Here is a 26,217-nt window from a genome sequence, read left to right as displayed (position 1 = left end):
CGGTGGGTAAACACACAGCCAGAGTTTTTCTCCGACAGACATGGTGCAAATCCAGCCCTTTCTCTCCCCACACACACTCCCCCCCCCACCCGCAACAAATTTTATATCCACACTGCAGCTGGCCAGCCAGATTTCCCTCGCTCACGCCAACCCAGCCTCCACGTAAAACGGTGCCAAACTCAAAATAGTCATGGGAGCTGCTCCGAGAGCTAAAACAGGCCTGTGGGAAAAGAGAATCACATCCAGACGTTGCCACTGACAGCCCAATCCCACCTTCCCAGTTCCACACCCTCCATATCCCCCTCTCCCTCCCTAATTATCTGAGGCCAGCCAACTTGTACAATGCAGGCAGACAGGCATGCCAGACACCAAAGACAACCCAGGGATTGGTCACATCTCTGTTCAAACTGCAGTCCAAAAATACACATCTTCCCTTGCAGAATCCCTAATTGTAACACCCCAGATTAAAAACAGGCGCAAAAGCAAATGTGGGTTTAGCCAGCAAAGAAGCGGCCAACCCTCCATGACAGAGGAAGCCCCTCAAGCTGGGGGATGCTGGCATGGGCTGTGCGTTGCAACGCAACCACGCTGAATCCACCAAGCAGTTTGGGTTTCGTTCGATTTAACCTGGCCAATAAAGGCTACATAATTCCCCCTTCCAAAATCTGCATCCCACCCCCCAGGTAACAAATGCCGTGAAAATTAATGGATACTGGTGCAATAAGCACCACACTGAGGCCCCATCCTTCCTTCCCTCCCTCTTCTCTGCTGGCTGCATTTTGCATCTGGCACAACCTTAACAGCGCCTTCTGACAATACAACATTTCTCTCTGAATCCTCCAAGCTGATTCACCTTGTTGCATTTCCCTCATACAACGCCGCCTTCCTTCCGCTTCTGGTGGGATGGAATTGACAAATACAGGGGGGAGGGAAATACATCAGGGTAGGCTTATCAGACACCCCCTCCCTGCAACTCTTGTCAATTTCTAATCCATCTATCAATCTTTTTTTTTGCCTCCTACTTCTTCCACGCATTCTTCTTCCCCCTCCACCCCCCCTTTCCTAATCATAATATTGGCACACATGCGCAGAAGATTCTTATATTTGGCAGGCAATCAACTAGAATTTTCCACACACGTGACATTTCTACTCCCTACCTTGAAAATATATATTATATAAGGCTAACAAAGGATCTGGAAAGGAAATGGGGGAGGAATGTAAATGTGTAGCCATAACTACAAATTACAGAAGACCAGCCCTGCGTAGAATTGCCATCTCTTTCACAACAAACAGTATCTGCATATTTAGATTTTATTAATAATAATAATAATAATAATAATAAATGGATGGCCAATTTAGAAAGGAAAAAAAAGAAACAGCATCTTTTATCTGTGTCAGTTAATGGAGGAGAACAACAGCCATTTCCATTAGTGAGAAATCTTAGTCATCAGGGTAAAAACAGTCATGCAGGGAGGGGGGAGGGGGGAATAGCATATTTGGTGAGATAGGGAAAGATTTATGAGATGGCTCAGTTCTATGATTTGTCCACAAAAAGCTATGCTGGGCTAATTTTGAGACACCTTTTTTCTAAGCTGTGGTGTCTCAAGAGTTGAGCTGATAAGAAAAAAAAGAAGCAAAGACCAAGCCGTCTGGCTTTTCCAAAGAGCTCCACAGTCTGCTGCCATCACTAGCCAGTGGCTGGAAAGAGGGTGGTTGTTTCCCTGCCAGTTGCACTGCTCCAAATGTAGCCTAGAAGGGCACCAGCTGGCAAGAAGCACTGTTGGCACACATTGCTGGCAGATCTGTGCTTGTACGTCACCGGGTGAGGTCAGTGCACCAGGGTTTCCTCTCAAACCTTCCTTGCATTTTAAGGGGGCAGAAATTCACCTTGCTCAAGTGAGAGGCAGATGCGGAGAAGAGGTGGACTGGCCCAGCTTAGCATGAACTATCAGAATTAAAAAAGCAATCTGCAATTGGAGGTCCATGAAAACCTGAGAACAGGGTTGGTTTTAAACTGTTTCCTTTCTTTCTTTTCCTCTCAAACCTCTCCTTGTCTTGTTGTATGGCCTGGTGCTCCCTGGCCACCCTTTTTCCCAGGTTGTCGATCCTCACTTGCCCTTGCTCTATGCTTCCAGTCAACACTAGCCATTTTTCTGTCTCGAGGTACTTACTTTCCTCCCTGAGGAGTGCCTTCCTGATTACAGCCTGACCTTCTGTACTGCCCCAGCTGTGCATCTGACACTGCTTCTGCTGCCTCTGGGCAACTAGCTCAGTCTCCTTTCTTGAGCTTCCCCACCTGCTGCTGTCTCTTGTATAATTGAACAAGCAATGCTCATTTCCATGTAGCCAGGGCCCAGGTTGCTGTTGTGATACAAAAACACAACAGTGGATTTTTGTGGATGTTTTAAAAATGAAGCGGATTTTTTTATTAACGTATCAGCACATTTTTCAATGTAACTTTTTGGCACCTCAACAGTACTAGGATCCCAACAGTACTCTATGAGCCTGCGAACTGCTCTTAAGATCACAGGAACCTCGAATCCACTAATACAGAGAGAGATATGGCAGGACAACCTACAAGTTCTGCTGCTTGTGAACTATCATCCTCATCCCCAACATCAGCTAAGGAAGCAGCATGCAACAGCCACCGTGGAACCAAAACCATGAGCAAATTAAAATCACTGAAATACAGCCAATGTTGTGCTGGGATTTTGTTTGATACAATTTTGTTGTATCAGAACACCACAAAACTAACTTTCCCCCCCATGTATTTGCTTCTAGTCTTCATGGAGAAAAGTTTGAAAACAGGTAGGCCGTGTCATGCTACGACTGCTATCAACTCATAAATCTCAATTCCTTGGCAAGTGGAAATTGCCCATCATACAGAAACTTAGCTAAGAACCTGAGATCTTCAGAACCTATGAACTGGCATCAGTCAGGAGTCAGCAAATTCAGCTTGTGCCTGGAAGATGCGAGTTCAAAGTTCACCTGACCACAGTCATGGTAACCTATGTGGAAAGGGTGTATTATATGAAGATCACAGAGCATTTTGTACACAACACAGTGAAATCTAAAGGAAAAGGCAAGTGAAAACAACATGGGATCCACATCTATCCCACATCTGACTGTCACAGGATCCTGACACCTTTTCGTTGGGGACTACCTCTTGGCTGCTGCCAGAAGGCCCAAGTCCCACTCCAAAGAGAAGACTCAAGATGAAAGTCATCCCTGCACCTTTCAACTTGATACCAAAGGCAGAGCAGAGCCTGAAGAACATGTCAGCTAGTGGCCCTGACCCTTATCATAGCTCACCATTCCTCCAGCTCTCACAGTCCCACATCCAGTCTCAAGGATCCCAGAATGGAGAGGAGCAGGGCTTCCCCTCAAGAGTCTGTAAGCCAAGACGTCACAACAGAGCATGGCCAGCTTCTTCATTTTCTTTTTTTAAACATTATGCTTATTCAAGTTTTCAGTACAGCATGAAAAAGGTACAAGAAAAAAGTCAAAGAGATTAATCAGAGGTAGAACTAAAACAGCAAACTGTAAAGGAGCATCCTACAACCCATGAAATAGGAGCAGTTCCACTGCAACATTTCCAAGTTAGCTCTCACTGCATAGATCAAAAAGAGCTTTCCAAGACAACAGGTTTACTGTAAGTTTGAAGTTGCCCCCCCAAAATCTGATGCACAAATGGATTTTTTTACCCCGGATATAAATTAGGCTACACTCTAACGTGCAATGAAAAGCCCCAATTGTGTGTGAAATGCTCCCAGATAGATTTTTTATTAGCAAACACCAATAAGATTATATGTAGAATGGCTAAGTTTTGTTATATTGCCTGTAAAATTTGCACTGAGTCTGTGTAACTGTATTCTTTTACTGGTCAATGACTGAAATAAAAATTTATCTATTTATCTATCTATCTCCCAGATAGCTCACAGGGACTTCGGGGTAAATTTGGCCAATATCTGAACACACCCCCTCTATTCCGGAGAAGATGCAAACTAAAAGCCAGGTATGAAAAACTCTCCAGTCTCATCTAGTGAACAGCAGCCTTAGGCAAAGTATAAGCAAAGAGAACAAAATTAGCACTGCAAAGCTCACTGCAAAATTAGCACTGCAAAACCAAGAGCTAAAAAGGTACACACACACCCCAGCCAATAAGAACAATATCCAGATGTTATGTGTTCCATTACACTGATTTTCAGCCTGGTAACTCAGTGCTCACACAGGTTACTGAATGAAAATATCACAGGCAAAAACAAGCATTTTAAGCATTGTGCCTCAAGCACTCACCCTCACCTGTGGTTTAAAAAAAAAATCTAACTATAACAAAACAAAAAAGACCTGAGATATTCTTCTCTCTGCAGAGGAGTCTCCAGCTTTGATATAGATCCCTATGAGCAAAAACAGCTGTTCTACAATTTGGAAAGGTATAAACCATCCATTAACCACTGGGGGAGGGGCTGGCTCCCCAAGAATGCTAAGAAATACAGGTCATTCAAAAATCTAAATATTATTTATAATTTACAAACCAGTTAGAAGTTTGGTGCAGCCCTTGGCAAGGTGGCCTCCAGTGGGCCTCCTCCTACATAGGTGGGCTTCCCTTCCCTTACACTGGGCAAGCGTGGCCCTGATCCATCTAGCCACAGAACCGCCACAATGATGAGCCAGGTGGGTGAGCAGCCATACTGTCGCACTTCCTCTTCTTCATTTTTGCACTCAGTTTTGAAATTCAGGAGCAGAAAGGAGAGAATGAGAAGGAAGGCATAGAGGAGAAAATGGCTGCAATACTGCAACATCCACCCAATGCCCAGATAGGTGGGGGGGCACCCAGCTGGCAGTTGCTGGCTAGGCCCAGTCCTCCCCCGTGGAATGGGAAGAGAGCAGGTGCAGCAGTGGGCCTTCTTGGGCTCTCAACAGCTGTGCTGAGAGCCCCCTTCATTCCACTGGGTGCCACTGGTCCCTTTTAAATGTATAGCCTACCCTGCTGTGAAGGTAAAGGACAAGTAACACTAATGTATTAATCTGTTGTCAGAGGGTCCACAATCTAATGAAATCAAAGAAAGGTTGATTGACAGCACCAAGGATCACATTATCCATTCTACTGTTCCTCTGAGAACGACCTGAAGACACCCAGTTTTGCTTAGGAACTGCAAAACAGTTCATGCAGTCAGGATCACTTCTCAGCTACAGTCATATGTATCCAAAACGCATAGTAAAAGCCCAGCAGTTATGAGACAGAATAAACCAAGTATTCCAGAACTGCCTAGCACACCCATATCACGGGACGTGCATGGCCTGGGAAGCACACCTGTGTTACAGCTCCATCCACAGAAGGTATCTGAGTATACCTGTGAAGCTCACAACATGCCCTTTGGCAGGGAGGGGATTTTGTGAACTAACCACACTGCATCCCAATTCAGCCCAGAGAAGTGTACCTCCCAGGGGCTGCTGCTGGAGTTTCCCTTATGCTTCTTTTCAGACTGTGAGCCTCTTTGGGTCAGGGAGCCGTCTTCTCATTCTTTCCGCTATGTAAATCAGTTTGTGAACTTCTTTGTTGAAAAGCAGCATATAAATATTCTACATAAATGCAAAAAGCTTTGGACAGTCACTGTCAGTCAGCAGAACTACCACTGCAGATCTGTGAACCCTACTTTTAAAGAAATACTTCCTGTGGTAGTTTTCACAGTATAGGACAATAAATTGCCTGTACAGACCTTGCATGGCAGAAAAAACATTAAGCTACTCACTTTGTTTACATCATAATATTTTTCCTATTTTTTAAAACATAAGCAAACAAACCAAAATTCTCTCTATATCTATCAATAATTTCAGATATCGCTTTTTAAAATTATTCCCCACAAACCAACTTAGAGCACAATACAATTCTGTCCTTTTTTAAAAAAGTGGTCTAATGAGCACAGGATCTGGTGTAAGTCCTCTGTACCAGTGCATCTTGAAATAAACCCAAATATATCCAAAGTTATACTGGAGCAAAGTTGGACTGGTGTAACTTGAGCAAAATGGGCAAAAGCAGTCATCTGGCCATGAGTTTGCAAGATTTCAAAAGTGTCAAAGAATTATTAATTTTTCCCCATCATTTAATTATTGTGTGAAGTGCTGCAGTAAATGAGCTAGACTCCTGACATCGCCCATTTGGCTCTGAAGTGATCCAACTTGCGTTTCTTCATATAACACAATGGTGAGTGTGACCCTGAACGGTGTAGTCAAACCCTCTTCATCCAAGAGTTCCTGCCAAGTACCAGATCTCCTCATGTGAACTGGCCCTCGCTGTTCCACTTGTGAGTCCTTTTATCCTCCCTTTCTTACTCATCTGTTTTGGGTTTTTTTAATTGTAAAGTTATGGAGATGGATCCATCACCACGGCCTGAATGCCTGTAACAGTGGCCCTGCTCAGTGGAAGACCAACTCCTTTCCAAAAGCCCTGCCAATGGATCGGATATCACAAAACACCATGAGGCCCAGCATTTCCAGACCAGCCTCTCCAGTGCCATTACACCCTCAAGCTCATCACCACCAAAGAACTTCTCCCCCACATCTCCCGCCACCACCCAGAGGCCGACGACTCCTGCCAGACTCCTCATCCCACTGCAATATGGCCATCAGGCCTGCCGCCAGGCAGCCCTCCGCTCCTGTCAGCTTTGGCACTGGCACGCAACCCCCAAGCAGCAGCCAGCTGTTCCTGTCACCTCAAGAACACACTTTTCATACAACACAGTGCCTATGTGTGGCGTGTGGCTTGGTCTGGCACAGCCCACCCACACCCCCAAGTCAGGGGATGCGTGACTCATGCCAAAACCACAAGGCACCCCCTCGACTCTCCTACCCAAGCTGACCGGGCCCCACTACCCCACTTGCCCTCCATCCCCACTCGGCTCATCCCTCAATGCCAAAGCCTGCCCTTCAGTGCTTAGCATGCAGTGTCTCCACCCTTGGGCCCAAGAGGGTGGGGTGGATTTGGGACAATCCCACACACAAACAACACCCCCCCCCCAAACCGCCTAGAGATGCACACATCAGGCGGTACATAAACATGGCAAATAAATTAAATGAATGAATGAATGAATGCTCAAGTGGAAGTGACCAGAGCCCCCGCCCTCAGGATCAGGTCCAGAAGTGAGGTGCCAAAAAGGAACCTGAGGGACTGACTTCTTATTTTTATTCATTCACGTATTTATTTTATTTATTCATTGGGGAAGAAGGAGTGGGGGGGGGAGCCCGCCTGTGGAGCAAGGGGGTGGGCGTGCGCGTGACTGAGAGGCCCTCTTCCTCCCCCCCTCCTCAACCCCCCCCATGACGAGGTGGAGGAAGGGCTGTTTACAAATAAAGCCGCCCCTCCCCCGCTGCCAGTTACGAAATCGGTCAAGCGGGGCAGGGTGAGGTGGGGGGAGAGATAGTAAATATAGGGGGCTCCAGAATTATGCTTTATTTAGATACACATACACGCCCCCCCCCCGAGAAAAACGGAGGAGGTTAGATTGGATAACGTAACACACACATCCTTTCTCCCCCCCCCCCCCGCACACACCCCCGTCGCTTCTTCCTCGGGGGAGGAAGAAAAAGAAAGAAAAGAGTCCCGAGGCCGTTTGGCCGGTGGCGTGTGGGGGAGGGGCGGCTGGCGGGCTGGCTCGGGCGGACCCCCCTCGGAACGCGTCCCACAAGCCGCCGCCGCCACCGGGCGGGCAGCTCCTCGCGCTGGGTGAGCGAAGGCGCGCGGGGGGCGGGGTGGGGGGCCGCGGGTGAGGCCAGCGAGGGGGCTGGGAGGGACTCCCGCTGGTCCCTCCGCGTTCCAGAGCCGGAGGGCAGCGCCGGGGGAGGGGGCGGCGGCGGCGGCTTGGAACTCTCGGCCCCTCAGCGTTCGAAAGCCGTTGGCGGGGGTTGACAAGCAGCCGCCCCCCCTCCCTGCTCCCCCCCCGCCGCATGCCGAACGCGCGCGGTGGCCGTTCGGGGCAGATTTTGGCGCCAAGGCGCGGGGGGGAGGGGGCCGCGGCGGACGGGCGGAATGGGGTGTTGTTTACCTGGAGGCGCCTCCGTCCCCTCAGCTGCTGTTGGCGTGGATGCTGTTGGTGTCAGTGGAGCAGGCTCAGCCTGAACAGCAGGCGGGAATATGTCGCCTGGGCTGTTGTCCCCTGCTCCGTCTTCCTCCTCCTCTTCCTCCTCTTCGTCTTCATCCCCCTCCACCTCAGACACCACCATCTCCTCCTCCTCTTCCTCGTCCTCCCTCAGAGGAGAAGCCATGGTGGTGCTGGAGGAGGGGGGGTGGGGGAACAGAGAAAAGCGGGAGGGGGGGCAACCCCCCTTCTCCCTCACACTCGCACACAAAAAAAGCTCTTTCCCCCCCTTCAAATTACCTCAGTGTAAAAAAAGAAAAAATAGAAAAGAAAAAAAGGGGGGGAAAGTCCCATGAATTAGAAGAACTCTCCTTCTCTACAACTTTGTCCTTCCTGTAAGATGTTTCGTCAGCCCCCCTTTAAAAATTAAGTGTGGGGGGAGTAAAGATATATTTAAATTCTGAGGGGGGAGTTCAGGGTAATAATTTCCACAAGAGCAGGAAACAAAAATGGCCGCCCTTAAATTATTTTTAAAACAGACCCCCCCGGAGGTAAAATATATATATATATGTGCCCCCCCTATATTTAAAAAACAAAAAAAACAAAATGGCTGGCTTAATTTTAACCCTCTCTTCCTTAAAGGTTAAAAAAGATCTCCCCCCCCTTTCAAAAATCAGCTCCAAATTAAAAAGAACCCCCCCCCCCAAAAAAAACACCATGCAAGAAAAAATGAAAATAAAGATAAAGGCCTTTTCTTCTTGCTGTTATATTTCTTTTCAATCTCCCAAGATCTGTGATCATGAACAATATTTAGACATTCCTGGCACAGGGGGGAAACTGACAAGATTTCTGCATAAAACAAAGATGGCTGCTCTAAATTATTTCTTTTTTTCTTATGCTCTTCCCCCCCCCACCTCCCTCAATAAAAATATATTTTACAGGGAGGGGGGGAGAGGGGGAGAGAGAGAGAGAAAAGGTTGGATTAATCAGTACTCATGCTCAGTTATGACATCAGCATAAAATTGTTAAAGGTTAACTAGTTCCATACTAGTAGGACCATGACTTTTGTGTGTGCTTCTGTCTGCTTTACTAGCACAAGAGGAGAAAGAAGAATAGGGGTGTTTTTTTCCTCCCCCCCCTTTTTTTTTCTAACTTTAAATACTTCAGAAGGGAGTGGTTTATTTCTCTCCTTTTCCTCTAGGGCAAGTAAGGAAGAAGAGAAGGAAAACAAATCCTCTGCAATTCATTAAAAGATTTTATCCAAATTCGCATAAGCAGATTTCACTGTTTTCCTAGCTAAGGTTTTAATGCTGTTTTTTTTTTAAGGAGGGGTGGGGTGGTTTTTTGGTGGGTTTATTTTTATTTTTTATTTTTTTTGCCAGCTTCTATCTACAAAGGATTTTTTTCTCCCTTCATTTTATATATATATATATAATCAATGTAAAATGGAAGTTCAGTGTTACAAAAGTTTAAAATCTCCTTTTGGTTCTTTCTTATAAACTTTTTTTTAATCACCAAACTGTTGGGGAACATTTTTAAAGCAGATATTTGAAATCATTTCAGCCACAATTCCAGCACCAAGTTGTGCACACCGAAGTCCCACTGAAATAAATGGAGTTTATGTACGTGCATCTCTCTTCTAGATTGTGACCTATAACTTTTGTACCCCTTATAAATGGGAAAGGATCACCCCATTGAATGGAAAAGGATAATTAAAATGAGGACATAATTCTTTGTAAATTAATAATGCAATCACACATACTTTTGGACAAACCTCACAGTTGTAGGCATTTCTCTAATCTTTTCAGGACTTCCAGTCAAATATTGGATAAGTAGCCTCTCTTTTTATTTGTGGTCACAAGGAAAAAACTTGGACACTGTGATAGCAATGGGCTCCAGAACTAAAAGAAAGTTTTAAAGGACGCAAGTTTTTTTTTTTAAATTGCAAGGTACTATGCAGATTATTCTCATTTTTGTGCCTAACTATTAAGTTGGAATAAATGGGTTGTCCTACCTGTTGTATGTTCCTGTAGAACTGCAACACCATGCCCCACAAAAGATGATGGAGGTAGGAGTGCATTTAAATTTGGAAGGGTCCAAATTCTCAACGCAGGAAGGTATTGCTTCTACAGTCAAGACAGGTTTACCAGTGCAAAGCAAAGTGCCATTTTGCACCAAGCTCATTTACTACCAAACTCATACCCATGTAAGGAAGTTAAAGCTATTCAGAGACATTCAACATGTAACATTTTTTTACACAACTAAACAGAAGTAAAGTGTTTATCAGGGATTTGAGCCTCTAAAACCTAAATTTTACTCACATGAATACTTCCCCTGGTACTAGCAACACTGTTTGTACAACTAAAAACCATATGCATACGTGTGGAACAACTGAATAGCAATTCTGTTCCACGTGGGATTAGGCGGCCCTGCTGGATCAGACCACAGTTCCATCTAGGCCAGCATCCAGTTTCCCGCAGTGGCCAACCAGATGCCTCTGGCTTATAGCTCTCTCCTATTGCTTCTTCCTAGCAGCTGGGATTCAGTGAAATACTGGCCCTGAACCAAGAGGTAGCATCACGACTAATAGGAACATAGGACGCTGCCATATACTGAGTCAGACCATAGGTCCATCTAGCTCAGTATTGTCTAAGACTGACAGCAGCTTCTCCAAGGTGGCAGGCAGGATTCTCTCTTGGCCCTATCTTGGTGATGCTGCCAGGGAGGGAACTTGGAACCTTCTGCTCTTTCCCAGAGTGGCCCCATCCCCTAAGGGGAATTTCTTACAGTGCTCACATGTAATCTCCCATTCAAATGCAACCAGGGTGGACCCTGCTTAGCAAAGGGGGCAATTCATGGTTGCTACCAGAGGTTGCCAGTTCAAATCCCTGCTGCACCTATATTGGGCAGCAGCAATATAGGAAAGATGCTGAAAGGCATAATGTCAGGCTGTGCAGGAGACGGCAATGGTAAACCCCTCCTGTGTTCTAACAAAGACAACCACAGGGCTCTGTGGTCGCCAGGAGTAGACACCGACTCGATGGCACCCTTTACCTTTACCACAAGACCAGCTTTCCTCCCACTGATAGCCATTGATAGACCTCACCTCTTCCATTAGTCTAATCCCTGTTTAAAGCAATCTAGGCTACTTATCACCACATCTTGTAGTCTGACACATATATATTTTAAACTTTGACTTGTTGCTCTAGTGTTATTAGAGTAGTTTAAATGCTTTCAAGGTGTTCCACTTTATTCCTATGCAATATTGTAACCTTACATAAGTGTAATGCTATTTCATTTTTAATACGCTCTTTCCAAAACAAATAACCACAGTTTATTTTCCCCAAAATCATATTTGTGAGTCTCAAACTTACCATAGATGGTTTTAGTATTTATATTTTTATTCCTCTTTGATTGTCTTCATCACATCCCCCGCCCCCACCAGCTGTTCTGGGTATTTGAGGGCCTTCCTCTTCAAAGGACTGCCTAGAAATTGAAGACCTACAGACCTTTATTCTCAACTGTCCCACTTAAAACGATGGAATTACTATAGAATGTTTTGTACATAATACAAAATACAGAAGTTTGACTATGTGCATAGGTTTTCCCACTCATGTTCCTTAAAAAATAAATCCCTGCTTCTTGCAGTATCTGAACACCCAAAAAACAATTACTGTTAAATGGAAAAAGGTTCACCTTAAAATTTGAGACAATCCTGAAGACAGACCTTAGTGTTATTGACTCTGAAATGGGAGTTCAATTGAATGTCCATGTTTTTTCCATACATCCTTGTAACGCTTAACAATGCATGGCAGCAAAGTTGACTTTTTAAGTTGACTATTTTAACTTTTAGGAACATGAGTTTTCAGATTTCCTTCCATTTGTAAGTTTGCTGCAAGGAAAAATGGCATGAAATAAGACTAATTAGTAAAACTCAATGTGCCAATACCCACTTAGAGACTAATACCTCCAGTCTTAATATCTTACATGGAATAAAGTCTCACTGACTTCAGTGGAGCTTTTGTCTACATAAGCGTGCTTGAAATCATGCCCTATCATATCTGAATTACTCACATAGAAGACTGATATTACGGTCAGTCATACACTTATTCTTGAATTATTGGTGAGAGTGGGGGTTATGGTTAGAAATAGAGGGCAATCCCAGCTATTAAAACATGGCTGCTCTTCAGTGAAAGTGTTCAGCCGATGATTAAGCTTATGCCCCTGTAGACTAGTTATAAGTGTCCACAGAGGAGTAACTGTGCCTGCAAGAGACACCGTTTGCCAAACGAGTGTTATCCCCCATGTGTCTTTTATATTTAACACAACGCGCTCTGAAGCCCTCCAGGAGCTTGGGCACCAATCCCATTCACTCATGTCGAAATGTTTCCCTGGCAATGCTAGAAGCCAGTGCTCCAGGAAGAGCTTTGCTATCAAAATTCTTTGCTAAAAAATACAATTTCCATTTCAGACATAGACCATTTCTTTTCCTGGTGGAAAGAAAAAAGATGAAGGAGGTACAGCGTAATGTGAATTTAAACTCTGCATTTCATATGCTTCAAGTGTTACATTAGCTACTAGTTAGAAATAAAGCATTGAGAACACAACACAAATTTCCAAGCAAGAGAAAATCCCTGTGAATGTTGACCTCTGTGATTTGGTCCTGTACAAAGGAAATGTTCTGTCTCGTGTCTGCCTTTGATGTTTCTTTGCAATTCAGCAAATGTTCGGGATCCCATCAAGAAACCTACAGCATTATACTAATGGGGGAAATGCAGCATTTATCTCTACACTTCACCTCCAACTACATCGTGTCTTTCAGGAGGGTCAAAAGATGTGTTGCTTGTTACACCACAAGCCTCTGCTTCCCTTCAGGGCAATGCTTCTGTTTGGCTTGGGGGAAAAAAAATCTTTTAGTCTTTTCCCTGCTGATTACTGATTACACACACGCCTGCAGAAACATGGGGAGTTTCCACTTTGACTCAGAAAATCAAAGTGTGGTTGGCATCTGTCGTAGATTCTTACCATGACCTCAGGCAATTAATTGACCCCTTTTTCAACTTTCAGCATTTGGAAAATATGAATAAGCCCAGCTTCCACTCCTTGGCAAAATCATCATGTGCCTTAAGATTTGTGGCAAAGTTATAATTAATTGTAGGGGGGCAGCAGGCATCTGATTTTCATAAACACAACTGATCTTGGCTTTCTAGGAAACAAGATGCACTGGAGGATTTCCAGGTCAGAGGTCACTCCCTCCAGTCTCTGCATAAATCTCGACTGTATCTGATACACTGTATCTGTTTCCACTACAAGGTGGAAGCCTTGGGCAGCTTTAGCTTTTTGCTTCCAATTGCACCAGATCAAAGGATAATAAAGGCACTGGGGAAACACCACCCTCATTAGTATCCATAGTCACTTTGTGTATCTGAGTTGGCCCTGCTGGCCAGAGAGGGAACCAAGCACCCTGGAGCAGACCTACCTACCGTATCTGCTTTTGTCCACAGGAGACCACAAAAGTTTCAACAGTAGTAGATGCTGAGTACATGCCATTTGGTCGGTATTGTAGCAGTGGGACAAAGGAGAGAATTCAGCACCAGAGTGGCTGTACATGAGTGGGATATGGGAGGGAAAGGAGGAGTTGTTAATGGGGACATGGCTGGTTCCTCAAAGATGGGTGTGAACTTGTGTGAGGGGTAAGGATCCACAAGCAAACCTCTCAGCCTGCATAAGAGCCAAGGGGACAGGACAGCAGGATATGGTCGGTCACAGGCCAAGAGTAGCTTTTTTTTTTTTTTTTGGTAGGCAGAGTTAATTTCCGTAGATGGGCTTGGCAGGATGAATGGTAGCCATCCCGTCTGTTCCTTGTGCAAGTGGAAGTCTCCTTGGGGTTATGGGACCTGCCACTTTCACACCATGAGATAACATTTGACCTTCTCATTTCATAAGCCACACTTACAGGAGGTTTTTCCTTCCCGCTGACAGCTGCCAGGAACAGCGACTATCCAAGGAGGGAGAGCAAGAGAGTGGACAGCTGGCCTGGTGCCATGAGTGCCCAGGGCCTTGTTGGCAGGGCACGGGGCAGACAGATGCCTGTTAGCTCTGCCACAGCTGAGAGGAGATTTTCACACACACGGAGGACTGAGAGGTACGTTTCCAATGAAGACTCTTTCTACAAATGCTGGGAAATGAGACTGGCGTGTTGATAAAAATATACATTCATTTATCATTCAACAGAGTAACTGTGGCCCAAATATGGGGGGAGAAGTCCCTGAGATAGCAAAAGCACATCCCGAGTGAAATATTAAAGTTCCTCCAGTCCTTGTGCAATGGATCCTTCCTGGCAGTGGCATCGCTATTATTGAGCAAGGGGGAACAAATGTCTCTGGGCCCCTGAGGGAGAGGGGGCCTACCAGCTCAGCAACAGCTTGAGTTTTGCTCTCTCACCTCTGAAGAAGGCAGGCAGGAATGGATGTAGCAAGGCTGGAGTGCACAGGTCTATCAATGGCTACTACTCTGGCTGTGGGCCATCTCCAGCCTCAGAGGCCTCTCAATACCAGTTGCAGGGGAGCAACAGCAGGAGAAAGGACATGCACACACCTTTTGCCTGTGGGTTCCCCAGAGGCATCTGGGGGGCCACTGTGGGAAATAGGATGCTGGACTAGATGGGCCTCCTTGGGCCTGATCCAGCAGGGCTGTTCTTATGAGTGGGCCCTGGGACAAAGATGGGCTCCTGCCCCTGCCCCACCTCTCTGAAGAAGGCAGGCAAGTAGGGCAGGGGCCCATCTTTGTCCCAGGGTAGCCATTGGTAACCCTAACCTGTCCACTCCATCCTTGCTACATCTGTTCCCTTGCAGATTTTGGGTATGGTTCTTTCCACTCATCCTGCCTGGCCCTGTGGTCTGCAACAGGGCCATTCCCAGACCCGCATTACGGCATAGTGCCAGGTAGCTCTGGCACACTGCCACGTAGCACCTCTTGCCAAGAGGAGGCAGTTACAGTGACTTGGCTGGGACAGAGCAAGCTGTCTCCCACCAGAACTCCCTTACTTGCTGGGCAGCGCCAGGAACTCCTGCATAGGTTAGCAGAACACTTGCTGATAGATCTTCCACCTCCCTTCGGTGAGTTCAGGCTTAGCGGGAAATGGAAAAGTACCATGGCAGTGAAGAGGAAAAGGTTTGCTTCCTGAGTGAATGTCTCAGGGATGCCGCCCGCTCCATTCTGCTTGTAATAACCACAACCAACTACTTTCCGTCTAGTATGTTTCTACCTCCCTTCCGGTCAGGGCTCTAGGACTGAGCTCCAGCCCAGCCACACCTGCAACATCATTTTCTACATGCCTTCAAGAGGAGCATCTTCATCCCAGAAGCTGTGACTTCACATTTTCCTCCCTCCAGGGCAGAGCCCAAGAGGCACCATCCTTGCCATATTTGGGACTGAGCTCAGATTGTGAGACCCTTGGGAACAGGACCATTTAAACATCTAAACAGCCATTCCAAGCCTGTGGGATAGAGTAGAATATAAGTCAGACAGAAATCAAGATGCTTCAAAGCAGTGTCCTGCAATTAAAATTGCTGGACAGGCCGGGGTCACCCCAGAGTCATCACCTGACTCACATTCTTGATCCTCCATGCAGATGCCTTCTTGCTTGAATATGTGCAATGGCCGTGGATTTATCTCTTTCCCAGCCCGTTTCTGCATAGCCATGCTGGCAGAATCACGAAGAAGCAGGAAATGGGCTGAATGGAGCACATTAACAAAAGATGAGTTCACAGGACCGACGGCTGGTCTGGAAGTGGGGTGAATTTATTTTATATACCTCCTCACTCCAAAGGCTCTATGCAGTTCACAAACCACCTAGAGTTGCAATATGTCAGGGCATGAGGACAGGCGCTCCTGGTGGGTGCAACCCCGATCAAGGCTCCTTCTGACTTCCATACTAAAGATCTGGAAGTCAGGTGGAGAGTGTAGGAACCAGACTTTGGGGAGTTCAGACATCACACCCGCCAAGAGTGCCCACTCCTGTGTCTCGACATATCCTTGACATTTCCCTCATTTCCAGACTAGCCGGTAGTCGTATGAACCTGCTCAATATCACAAAACATCAAGATAAAAATAGCTTGTGGGGGGTGGGGTGCCTGAGAGCACTGTTGACAAGGCTGAGCGGTCCTGGTGTGGACAGCCTGTAGGCTGGCTCTTTAGAAGCAGTTTGACGATGCCCAAGACCAGGTTGGGTTTCCTTCCTGTGCGTCTTCCTGTAACTTCATCTCACCCTCTCTGCCCCCTATGTTCAACCTCCCTTGCAATGGCAGTTTTCCTGCACTGAGCAACCTGCTAGCAGTGGGGCTCATCTCCACATGGCAGTGGACATCCTAGCGCAACGCTTGCAGGAGGACCTTGTGTGACTACAGGCCTGTTATGCTGGCTACTTGTACCGAGTCTGGAGCTTGCAGTCCAGACTAGTGTTGTGCTCCCACAGCATGCTTGCACTTGCACAGCAGTGCACAGCTGGAACCTAGGAAGCTGCCATATACTGAGTCAGACCATAGGTCCATCTAGCTTAGTATTGTCTTCACAGACTGGCAGCAGCTTCTCCAAGGCTGCAAGCAGGAATCTCCCTCAGCCCTATCTTGGATGTGCTGCCAGGGAGGGAACCTGGAACCTAGATGCTCTTCCCAGAGCAGCTCCATCCCGAGGGGAATATCTGACAGTGCCCACACATCAAGTCTCCCATTCAAATGCCACCAGAGCAGACCCTGCTTAGCAAAGGGGACGAGTCCTGCTTGCTACCACCAGACCAGCTCTCCTCTCACAGCTGCAGTGTGTCTCATTTATTATAAGTGGAAGCTTTGCACAATTGTGCAAGCACAACTATGCAGTCTTCTTGCTTTAGCACAACTTTGCTTTGTATGCAAGCACTTTGTTAGTTAGGAGGTCAGCCAGTATATTTAGGGCCAAAGTTATTTTGTTTCAAGCCATACACTTGTGAGGAAGCATACACACACACACACACACACACACACACACACACACACACACACACTCACTCACCCTTACCTTTTTTTTGTGTGCCATCTAAGTATAGGAATCTCTGTGGTCATTTGACTTTTGAAGGGTCTGGTGCAGCCTGGAGCACTGAGGAAGCCCGCGCAGAGCATTCTCCAATACTAAGGACTGGAACGGATATTGCCTTTGAATGTTAACAGGCCAGCTATGTTCAGTCAATAGCCTCCCCTGAGATCTGTCATGTTCTCTTCCTCTGAAGCAAGATTCTCCCCCTTCCCGCTGCCTCTTCTCAAAGCAGCGCCACTTTGCCTGCAGACACGGGTCAGCAGGCGGGGAGCCCAGCTGCTACTTGCCGAGAGAGAAACACCCACCAAGCAATTATCACATAAGTACACTCACTGGAGGGGTTATGCCTCACCACAGGAGTTCCTTGCTCCCTCAGGTCTAGCTTAACTCGGCTCTAAATGCTTCCTTTTCTCCTACACTGGGTGTCCCCACAGCATGATCCACAGATGTTCCTAGCCCATATTCCAGGCCTCCTGGCATATATTTCCTTTTCTCTCTGTGTGTGTTCCATCCAGATGGATGTCAACAATTAGCTAAGGGATTACCTTTAGAGTAGTGTCCTCTAAGCAAATTTGAACAGCAAGAGCACCCAGAGACCTGTTCTTCCAATAGGTACTCCTCAAAACTCCTCTTCTTCAGAGGTCTGACAATGTGGAGCAGGGGGTTATTTTAGCAGTTAGGTGTATTTTAAATTCTAAATTTTAAAAGCCCTATTATTATTTTTAAAATGTTGCCAAATACTTTGAGAACTTGAAGATCAAAATAAATGAACTAACGAGATGGCTGCTTTAGTTTAATTCATACTGGATTAGCAAAGACATTGATCAAGAAAGAACAGAAATGTAAATGGCACCACTTGGTGGTAATGATGCACATGTCAGAGTGACAAGGAATTCTGAATCCTGGGTGAGAGGAGGGCCACTGGGTTCTCTAGTTGCATGCACGCACCATGTGGGGAAAGTGGATATTTGGGGGCGGGGGGGCAGTATTTAACTTTTCTATAAATGCATCTGAATAAGTTGATTTATCTCTCCTACAAATTTGTATTTTATATTTGCATGATGTCAAAGTACATTTGACACCATGTCAAAGTTGTGTATTAATTTTGGGCCTAAAGGATATAACCCAAGTAATCAGACAGAGACGTTTCCCCACAAAGTTCCAAAGAGAGTGTTTGCTGCCTGTGTAGGAGAGGAGAATGTTGGCCACGTCTCCAGTTAGTGTAGCATGATAGAAGCGGCATGTCTCCTTTCCGTATGACATTTAAGGGCATTGCTTCCACAGTCTACATTTTGTTTATTTTTTATCATGCCCTGCCCCCAAGGAGCTTAATGTGGCAAGCAAGGTGCTCCCAGCCCCAATTTTACCTTCTCGACAACCCTGTGAGGTAGTGGGGAGAGAGCGCAATTGTGCCAAGGCCACCCAGCATGCTCCATAGCTGAGAGACGGATTTGAACTTGGGCCTCCCTGGGGCTTTGGTGTGTGAATTGCCAGCATCTGTGGATAACCTTAACAATCAAGTTTGAGTTTCAGGGTCAGAAGGGCGAATTTCCCCCCTTCCTCCTGCTTCAAGTGAAAGAGACAAAGCACCAGCAGTGCTTCCCCAGATTATTCTGCAGGGTCAGGACAATGAACCTCTGAGCATCAGGGTCAAAATTCTATATTTAAACCTCATCCAGACTTGCTGAAGCCTCAACATGGCAGATTAGTGAGCCACTGCTGGCATCTAGTGGCTCCAGCTATGAACTGCTTATCCACCACAAGCCCCCAAAGCCTTGGGTGGTCACATCCGCCGGTCCATCAAATCCTATTTCAAGAATCAGTTTATCCGAAGAGTCACTGGAGATGATCATTTCCCTTGAATACGTGTCTGAGTAGTGAGGAGACCGGCCTAGATGGGTCCAAGAACAGGCCTGACCCTGAACTAGATGGGCCTACACAGTATTTGCTCCTGTCCAGGATGCCCGTTTTGTATTAAAGGCTTTAATTATTCTAGAGAAAGAGACCAGCACCACTCACTACAAATACAAAACTCCAAACCAGACCCCACCACACAGAGAGAAATGCAGGGGCTTGATCATCTCAAGTCCAGTCTGAAGTTTCACCAGTCATGTTTCAGTCTTCTCGCGCTGTCTTCTCAGTGCCTGATTCCAAGATGCGTTGAGAGGGAGACCTTTCATCATCAGTGCAGGAAAGGCAAATCCTGGACAAAGAGAAAGTGTGAGGAGATTAGCCCCCTGGTGGGGAAATGGCAACTGCACTGATCCTGCCTCCACCTAGCTAAGGGTCCCGTCAGTGACGCATAAGTGAGGAGCAGGAGAAAGTGGGCCAATCACCCTGACCCCAAACGGAGGCAATTCTTCCCTGGCTCACCCTTCTCACAGAATTCTCTCTCTAGAATCCCATTCACACCCACCATAGGAATGGCAACATCTAGCCACAACATACAGTGTTAACTGACAAGCGTATGATGCCACCACACACCCCACCCCACCCTCTGAACTGCCACACAGCCCTGGGGAGGAATCCTTTATAGTGATCAACTTAGTAAGAAATATCCCTCTGTCCAGGCATGTGTTCTCACAGAGGGCAGAAACAGAACAAGCTGCCACCCCTGAGAGCCAGTGTGGTCTCACAGTTAAAGTGTTGGACTAAGAACAGGGAGACCTGAGTTGGAATCCCTACTCAAATATAAAGTGTCCTTGGTGACCCTGAGCCAGTCACTGTCACTCAGCCTAACCTACATCACGGGGTTGTTGTGAAGATAATAGGTGGAGGGAGATTGTGTGCACCTCCCTGAACTCTTTGGAGGAAGGGTGAGATACACATGTAAGAAATATTAACCCACAGATGGCACAAAAGTCCCCACATTAGTGCAGTGCCTCACTGCAGAACAGTGAAGAATCACAGCTGGTGAGAGGAAAAAGATTTGCAACTTTGCGAGAGGGCTGGGTAGGTGGGTCAGTGGGAAAGTTTTTTCAAAAGTGCTAGGTACGTGGAGCTAATGTAAGGGTCCCCCAGTCTCCACACAGGGTTACCTAGAACTCAGTGAGGTCATCGTTGAAATAGAGCAGGACAGCAGGCGTAAAGGAATCCGCATCCAAGTTGAGCTGGTAGAACTCCTCGTCCTCATCTGGGATGTGGTTTTGCTGCAAGTTCTTGTCCATGTCTAGGTTGACGCCTTCGTATTTCCACGTGTAGCTCGCCGCGTGGGCATTGTAGGGCAAGTACCGCCGCAGGATCTCCCACATGGATTCCTCTGCGCACACCTGCAGAGACTCTGGTTTATCTGCCTGGGCAGAGTGATAGGAGGTCTGCATACCTCTCGAAGCTAAACTGCTCCCTTCAGCCGCCACATGTGCTTAAGGGGGCAAGTCAGCCATGTTTGGTTTCCCTAACGTTATCTCAGCATAACGTCAGAGGACCCCCAACGGAGCCAAGGAGAAGGAAGACCAGAAGGGGTGAGTTTACATAATCAGTACACATGCCTGCTTCGAGTGCAACCCTCCAGCCACTCGTGGGCATGTGCCTGGGCAACAGGAAGCCAACACAGAGGTGAGGAAGTGCAATTACTCCTCTCCTTTCTGAGGCCAAACACTAGAGGGACTGGAGGATCCTTAGGCAAGCTGGGTCACCAGTTCTAGTCCTCTGTGGCACTGGGCATTTCTCATTGGGCAGCACCCAATGTAGACATGAGCTGTCTACAGGAAAGGGTTAGGCAGGGAGAGGCTTCATTTTCTAAGAAGAGGAGAAGCCGCAAGATCAGGGGCGGCCCTTCCATGAGGCGAGGTGAGGCAGTCGCCTGGGGCAGCACGTTGTTGGGGTGCCAGCAAATTAACAAGATGCCTGCCTACCCCTGCTTTTTTTTCTTTTTAAAGGAAGAGGGAGGAGGGTGCGTAGAGGGCAGCTCTGCCTCGGGCACACAGAAGTATTGAGCTGCCACTGCCCAAGATACTGCTTAATAAAGGGGCTGGGATTAATCCTCCCTCTGCGGGGACAGGGCAGGACTCACCTCGAGCATTTGCTCCTGGGAGGTCAGGGTGTTGATGATACGGATATGCCTGGTTTTGGCAGACAAGTTGCCCACCTCGTAGGTGGTGTCTTTCCACCAAGGCATGCCAAAGTCATTGGCCCAGTCTGAGCGAGGCAGCGGCGGTGGGATGTGCAGAAAGCGGCCTTGGGGAGTGTAGTACTTAAGGCAGCCTGTGAGGGGGTCGATGTGTGTCTGGATCTGAAAGACAGAAAGATGGCTGGGAGCCCCAATTTCCATTCTCAGGCAAGAGGAGGCTGGGTTCCCACAGCAGGGTTCATCACACGACAAACGGAACACGATCCGACTGTGTGATGCAGTGCCAACACTGCGAACTATGGCTTGGAGGAGGCTTTTTTGGAGGAAAAATAATTACTAGTCTGTGTAGACAAAACTGAGCTAGACAGACCAATGGTGTGACTCAGTATATGACAGCTTTCTTTGACCATCCTTACCTATTTCTGTACCTATTTTCAGGGCTCCCTGTCTTGCCATCCCCCACTCCCCGGTGATTTTTTAAACTTTTCCCCAGACACTTCTATGAGGGATTTTTGGCAGAAGGAAGCTTGGACTCTGGATTGGGTCCAGTCCTGAGAGTCTGAAGGGACCCAAAGCTGACATCTGTGGTTCCAGTTGAGACCCAGTTCAAACTTGTGCACAGCCCTAATAATTATGCCTCTTCACTTGGAAGACATGCCGAGTCTTTCTCGAATGTTGGTATCCTAAACTGAATACTTGAAAAGTCACCAACAATGAGTAATGACGCAAAGCAGAGCTTTAAAGAATGATGAAAATCTGTGAAGGGACCATCAGTTTCTTCACTGGGCATCATACAATAATTCATGCCCAGAGCTTAGGAAAGGGAAGAATGCAGAACTCATAAAAACAGCTCCGGGCTTAGTTGCTACTCCGCCAGCCCCCCAACTATCCTGCAGAGTGGGCCAGCCTGGGCATGCATGACACAGCTGCCGGCATCTGAATTCTGGCCACATTTCCAGTGGGCACATGCACGGGAAGCACCACAGAGGATACCAGTCGCCTGTATCCGCAGCACAGAAACCTTCAGGAGGGCCAGTGAAGAGGCCTAGGTAGAGAAGCTCATGGCATGGAGTGTCAGGGCTTTGTGGCACCCAAAACACACCACTGTGGACGTTCCGTTCACCTTCCCCCAGGCCAGACCTCACTCCCCAGCCGCCCAGAGTGTCCAGAGCCACAGTGACTTACGTCTTTGGTCTTGGGGTTAAACCAGTGGCTAATATCTTTCCCCGCTGCTTCTAGGATCGGTTTCAGGAGGAGATCACCTGGATGGGCAGAGAGAGAGAGAGAGAAGCCTACTTTGGCCAAAAGGAAGAGGGACAGTGGCTAAAGTGGGGGCTAGGGGTAAGGCCTGTGGAGGTGACGTCGTGCGCATATGGGAGGGGAGACACCATGTCGCATGAGCCCTGCTGCCTCAGGCCAAAGGTCCATCTAGCACAGCATCCTGTTTCCAGCACAAACCAGCCACAAGGAAAACGTTAAGGCAAGAGGCCCTCTCTGCAGTTTGCCCTTCCCCAGAAATCACAATTCGGAGTTACACTGCCTCTACATAGGGGGGCTCTATTTACCTATCATGGCTTAAGAACATAAAAGTGCTGGAACAGACCAAAACAGGGCCATCTAGAGAAGCATCCCACTTCCAACCGCAGCTGGCTGGAAGCTCATAAGCAAAGCATGATGGTAGCAGTCCTCCTGCCGCCACATACCCTCCGCAATAGGATCGTGGAGGTACACTGCCTCTGAACTGGAGGTTCAGTTTTGGCTACTGTCACTAGTAGCAGATGACAGACCTACCTTCCTCAATGAATTGGTCTAATCTCCATTAAAGCCAGAAGGCAAGGACAGTCTGTGATAAACAGGAGCAAAGATGAAGAGCCCGCTAGGATCAGAGCTAGAGTACACTCCCTATGTGGAAAGGCTACAACGTTTGGGGCTTTTTAGTGTAGAGAAAAGGCAACGAAGGAAAGACATGATAGAGGCTTACAAAAGTATGCATAGTGTGTGGAGAGAGAGTTTCCCCTCCCTCTCTCACCACACTAGAACTAGGGGTCATTTTGTGAAACTGACTGGCAGCAGATTTAGGGCGGGCAAAAGGGAGGCCTCCACACAGGGGTCTATGGACTTCAGGGCCGAGAGATGTAATGGCCACTAGCTGAGAGGGATGTAAAAGGGGATTTGGCAAGTTTAGGGAGGACAAAGTGACGACTAGTCTTGATGGCTCCATCCTTAGAGGCAGTGTGTCTCTGAATCCCTGTGGCAGGGGAGCAGCAGCAGCAGCAGCAGCAGCAGGAGAGGGAAGTGCCTTTCCCTTCACCTCTGCTTGTGGGCTTCCCGGAAACAACCGGTGGGCCACTGTGGGAAGCAGGATGCTGCACTAGACAGGCCTTGGGCCTCGATCCAGCCAGGCTCTGTGTGCTTGTGCTCAGCATCCTGTTTCACACGGCAGCCAACCAGAGGCTCCCGGGAAACCCAACAGGAAGGGAGGGAAGCAATAGAGGTAGCTGCCCTTCCACTGAGCCAGGCCCTTCCTTGGTCCCTCTAGCTTAGTCCTGCCTACTCCAGGAGCCCCAGATGTTGCTGGACTGCAACACCTATAGTCCTTAGCCACGTGGTCACTGGGGATGATGGGCATTGTAGTCCAATGATATCTGGGGACCCTGACAGGCAGGGGCTCTCCAAGCAGGAGTCTCTCTCTCTCTCTCTCTTTCTCTCCCCCAGCCCTTCCTGAAGGTGCAGCCAGGGTTTGAACCTGGAGCCATCACCTGCCCACAAGGCAAAGACTCTGCCACGGAGTTGCTGCTGCCCCATCACCCCCCCCACATACACACACACAAAAGGAGCCAGCACAGCATAGTGGTTAGAGTGTCAGACCAGGACCAGGAAGACCCAGGTTCGAATTCCCATTCAACCATTAAACTCACTGGGTGACTCTGGGCCAGTCATGTAGCTCTCAGCCTAACCTACTTTTGAAGGACTTTGAAGAAGCAAGAGAGAGAAAGTATTGACACTTTTGAACTTTCGTGCTGGAGAAGACTTTTGAGGATACCATGGACAGCCAGGAAAACAACAAATGGATCATAGAACAAATCAATCCAATATTCACACAAAGCACAAATGACCAGGCTCAAACTATAATACTTTGGACACATTATGCGAAGATCCAGCTCCTTCGAGAAGTCCATAATGCTGGAAAAGTGGAAGGAAAGAGAAGAGGATGACCAGCAGCAAGGTGGATGGACCCGATCATGACGGCAATGAATGCACTGAGAGACCTTCAAGGCCAAGTGGAAGACAGATCATCCTGGAAACAATCTATCCATGTGGTCACTAACAGTCGACACCGACTTGACGGCACTTGATCAATCTACCTACCTACCTACCTCACAGGGCTGTTGTGAGGATAAAAATAACCATGCACACCACTCTGAGCTCCTTGGATATAAATGTAAAAATAAATAAATAATAAAATAATAAAAGTTCTCCCCTTGTGCCTCTCAGCAGAAGAGGAGAGCTGGTCTGGTGGTAGCAAGCATGACTTGTCCCCATAGCTAAGCAGGGTCTGCCCTGGTTGCATATGAATGGGAGACTTGGTGTGTGAGCACTGCAAGATATTCCCCTCAGAGGATGGAGTTGCTCTGGGAAGAGTATCTAGGTTCCAAGTTCCCTCCCTGGCAGCATCTCCAAGAGAGGGCTGGGAGAGACTCAGGCCTGCCACCTTGGAGAAACCGCTGCCAGTCTGTGAAGACAATACTGAGCTAGATGCATCAGTGGTCTGACTCAGCATATGGCAGCTGCCTATGTTCCTAGCTGCTGGAGGGGGGGGGCACATGGGAGCGGGTGGACTGCCACTCCTCCTGGGGCCGTGGGCAGAGTTCCCCAGATGTTGACGACTAGAACTCCCATAATCCCCAAAGGCTCTTGCAGCTGGGGATGCTGGGAGTTGTAGTCCCTAGCATCTGGGGGATCCCTGTGCGAGGGGGCACTGCTGGCCGTAGGTGGGGTGAGGGGGCTCAGGCACAGCACGCCTTACCCTTGTGGGCCTCAGCCAGGGGACTGAGGTCGTGGACGCGGCCCAAGTAAGAGACCCAGAGATCCCAGGGCCGGTTATGCACCGCCACCTCCTTCGGGGTGTAGTAGCGAGTCCGGAAGTTGTCCATGAGCAGCCCCGGCCAGCGCGTCTCCTGCTGCCATGGCAACCTCCGGCAGTGCTTCACGGGAAATGGCAATGGCGCCGGAGGCTGCGGAGGAAGCGCCCCGTGGGTGGCCACAGAGGCAGGAAAAGCCTAGAGGGGCGTACACACCCTCACTTCCGGTTATTTCGGGAAACCCAGGAGTTTAGCTCAGCTGTGATTAAGCAGCTGCGGCCCCCCCCCCCCAAGGTCAGAAGTCCCTGCTCTTTCCAAGTCAGATCTTATTTTGTGATGGGGGATGCGAGTGGTTTAAAAAAAACAAAACAGTTAAAAGTTCAAGGACCGTAAAGAAACTTTCTAAGAACATTCTCAGACGTGTCCCCTTAGGGAGAACCCTGCCGTTCTCTTTGCAGTTCAGCTTCTCCACAGAAAAATGCTGAAACCTCTCAAGCCCGCCGGTCGTTGGAAACTTCTGCAACCGAGTGTTGAATTTGGACTCGGAGGGAGGGCCTGGATTTAAGGAGAACGGCCTTTACTGCAAGCTGGGAGGTACTGAATGCCCAAACCAACATCAGCTCCATCTTTAACCTACAATATGGGCAGTGGAGATAATTGCATTGAAAGAACAAAGTTAAAAGTTTTAAAACGAAGTCGAAAACTCACGAAAGAGTATGATCTCCTCCCTCCTGCCCCTAATTGTTCCTCTTGTTGGAGAGAAAGAGCAGACGCTGGTGCTGCCTCGGCTGCTGAAGCAAAGCTGGTCTTAGCAAGCATGAATTGTCTGCTTTCCTTAGTATTGTCCACCCTGGTTTGCAATGCATTTGAATGGGCGACTCCTTGTGTGAACATTGTAAGATATTCCCCCTAGGAGATAGAA

General features: G+C 47.8%; 2 protein-coding genes and 1 long non-coding RNA gene across 13 annotated transcripts in view; 1 reads left to right on the top strand and 2 right to left on the bottom strand.

Annotated features, from left to right (window-relative positions):
* The window catches only part of CHD3 (chromodomain helicase DNA binding protein 3), an 84,054-nt gene extending 75,329 nt beyond the window's left edge, over positions 1-8,725 (bottom strand). For 3 of the 8 annotated variants that reach the window (XM_053266052.1, XM_053266056.1, XM_053266060.1), the window contains exons 1-2: positions 3,313-7,287; positions 2,172-2,361 (exon numbers count right to left, since the gene is read on the bottom strand). In XM_053266052.1, the coding sequence (XP_053122027.1) occupies positions 2,172-2,361; positions 3,313-3,435 (313 nt within the window). In that variant the 5' untranslated portion in view covers positions 3,436-7,287. Of the gene's footprint in view, positions 1-853; positions 1,034-2,171; positions 2,362-3,312; positions 7,294-8,042 lie in introns of those variants that run through there. The other 5 variants (XM_053266053.1, XM_053266054.1, XM_053266055.1 and 2 more) reach the window with 5 other exon arrangements.
* Positions 7,360-22,388, top strand: LOC128331952 (uncharacterized). 4 transcript variants are annotated; one of them, XR_008310485.1, is made up of 3 exons: positions 7,360-7,723; positions 14,058-14,220; positions 17,153-17,924. It is a non-coding gene; the product is annotated as an uncharacterized LOC128331952 (long non-coding RNA). The 4 variants fall into 4 exon arrangements; XR_008310486.1 differs by lacking the exon at positions 17,153-17,924 and adding an exon at positions 15,332-17,139; XR_008310484.1 differs by lacking the exon at positions 17,153-17,924 and adding an exon at positions 21,652-22,388 and having other exon boundaries at positions 7,361-7,723.
* LOC128331950 (cytochrome b5 domain-containing protein 1) lies at positions 17,925-25,473 on the bottom strand. Its single transcript, XM_053266061.1, has 5 exons — positions 25,241-25,473; positions 22,399-22,475; positions 21,157-21,375; positions 20,183-20,413; positions 17,925-19,347 (listed from the first exon to the last, which is right to left on the bottom strand). The coding sequence occupies exons 1-4, from the start codon at positions 25,365-25,367 to the stop codon at positions 20,183-20,185; spliced, it is 654 nt and encodes a 217-aa protein (XP_053122036.1). The 5' UTR covers positions 25,368-25,473; the 3' UTR covers positions 17,925-19,347.
* Positions 25,474-26,217: the final 744 nt, after the last annotated feature.

The sequence above is a fragment of the Hemicordylus capensis genome, chromosome 6, assembly GCF_027244095.1.
Source record: "Hemicordylus capensis ecotype Gifberg chromosome 6, rHemCap1.1.pri, whole genome shotgun sequence".
Taxonomy (NCBI): Eukaryota; Metazoa; Chordata; class Lepidosauria; order Squamata; family Cordylidae; genus Hemicordylus; species Hemicordylus capensis.
The sequence above is the reverse complement of the archived record's forward strand: the minus strand, read 5'-3'. Positions and strand labels throughout refer to the sequence as shown.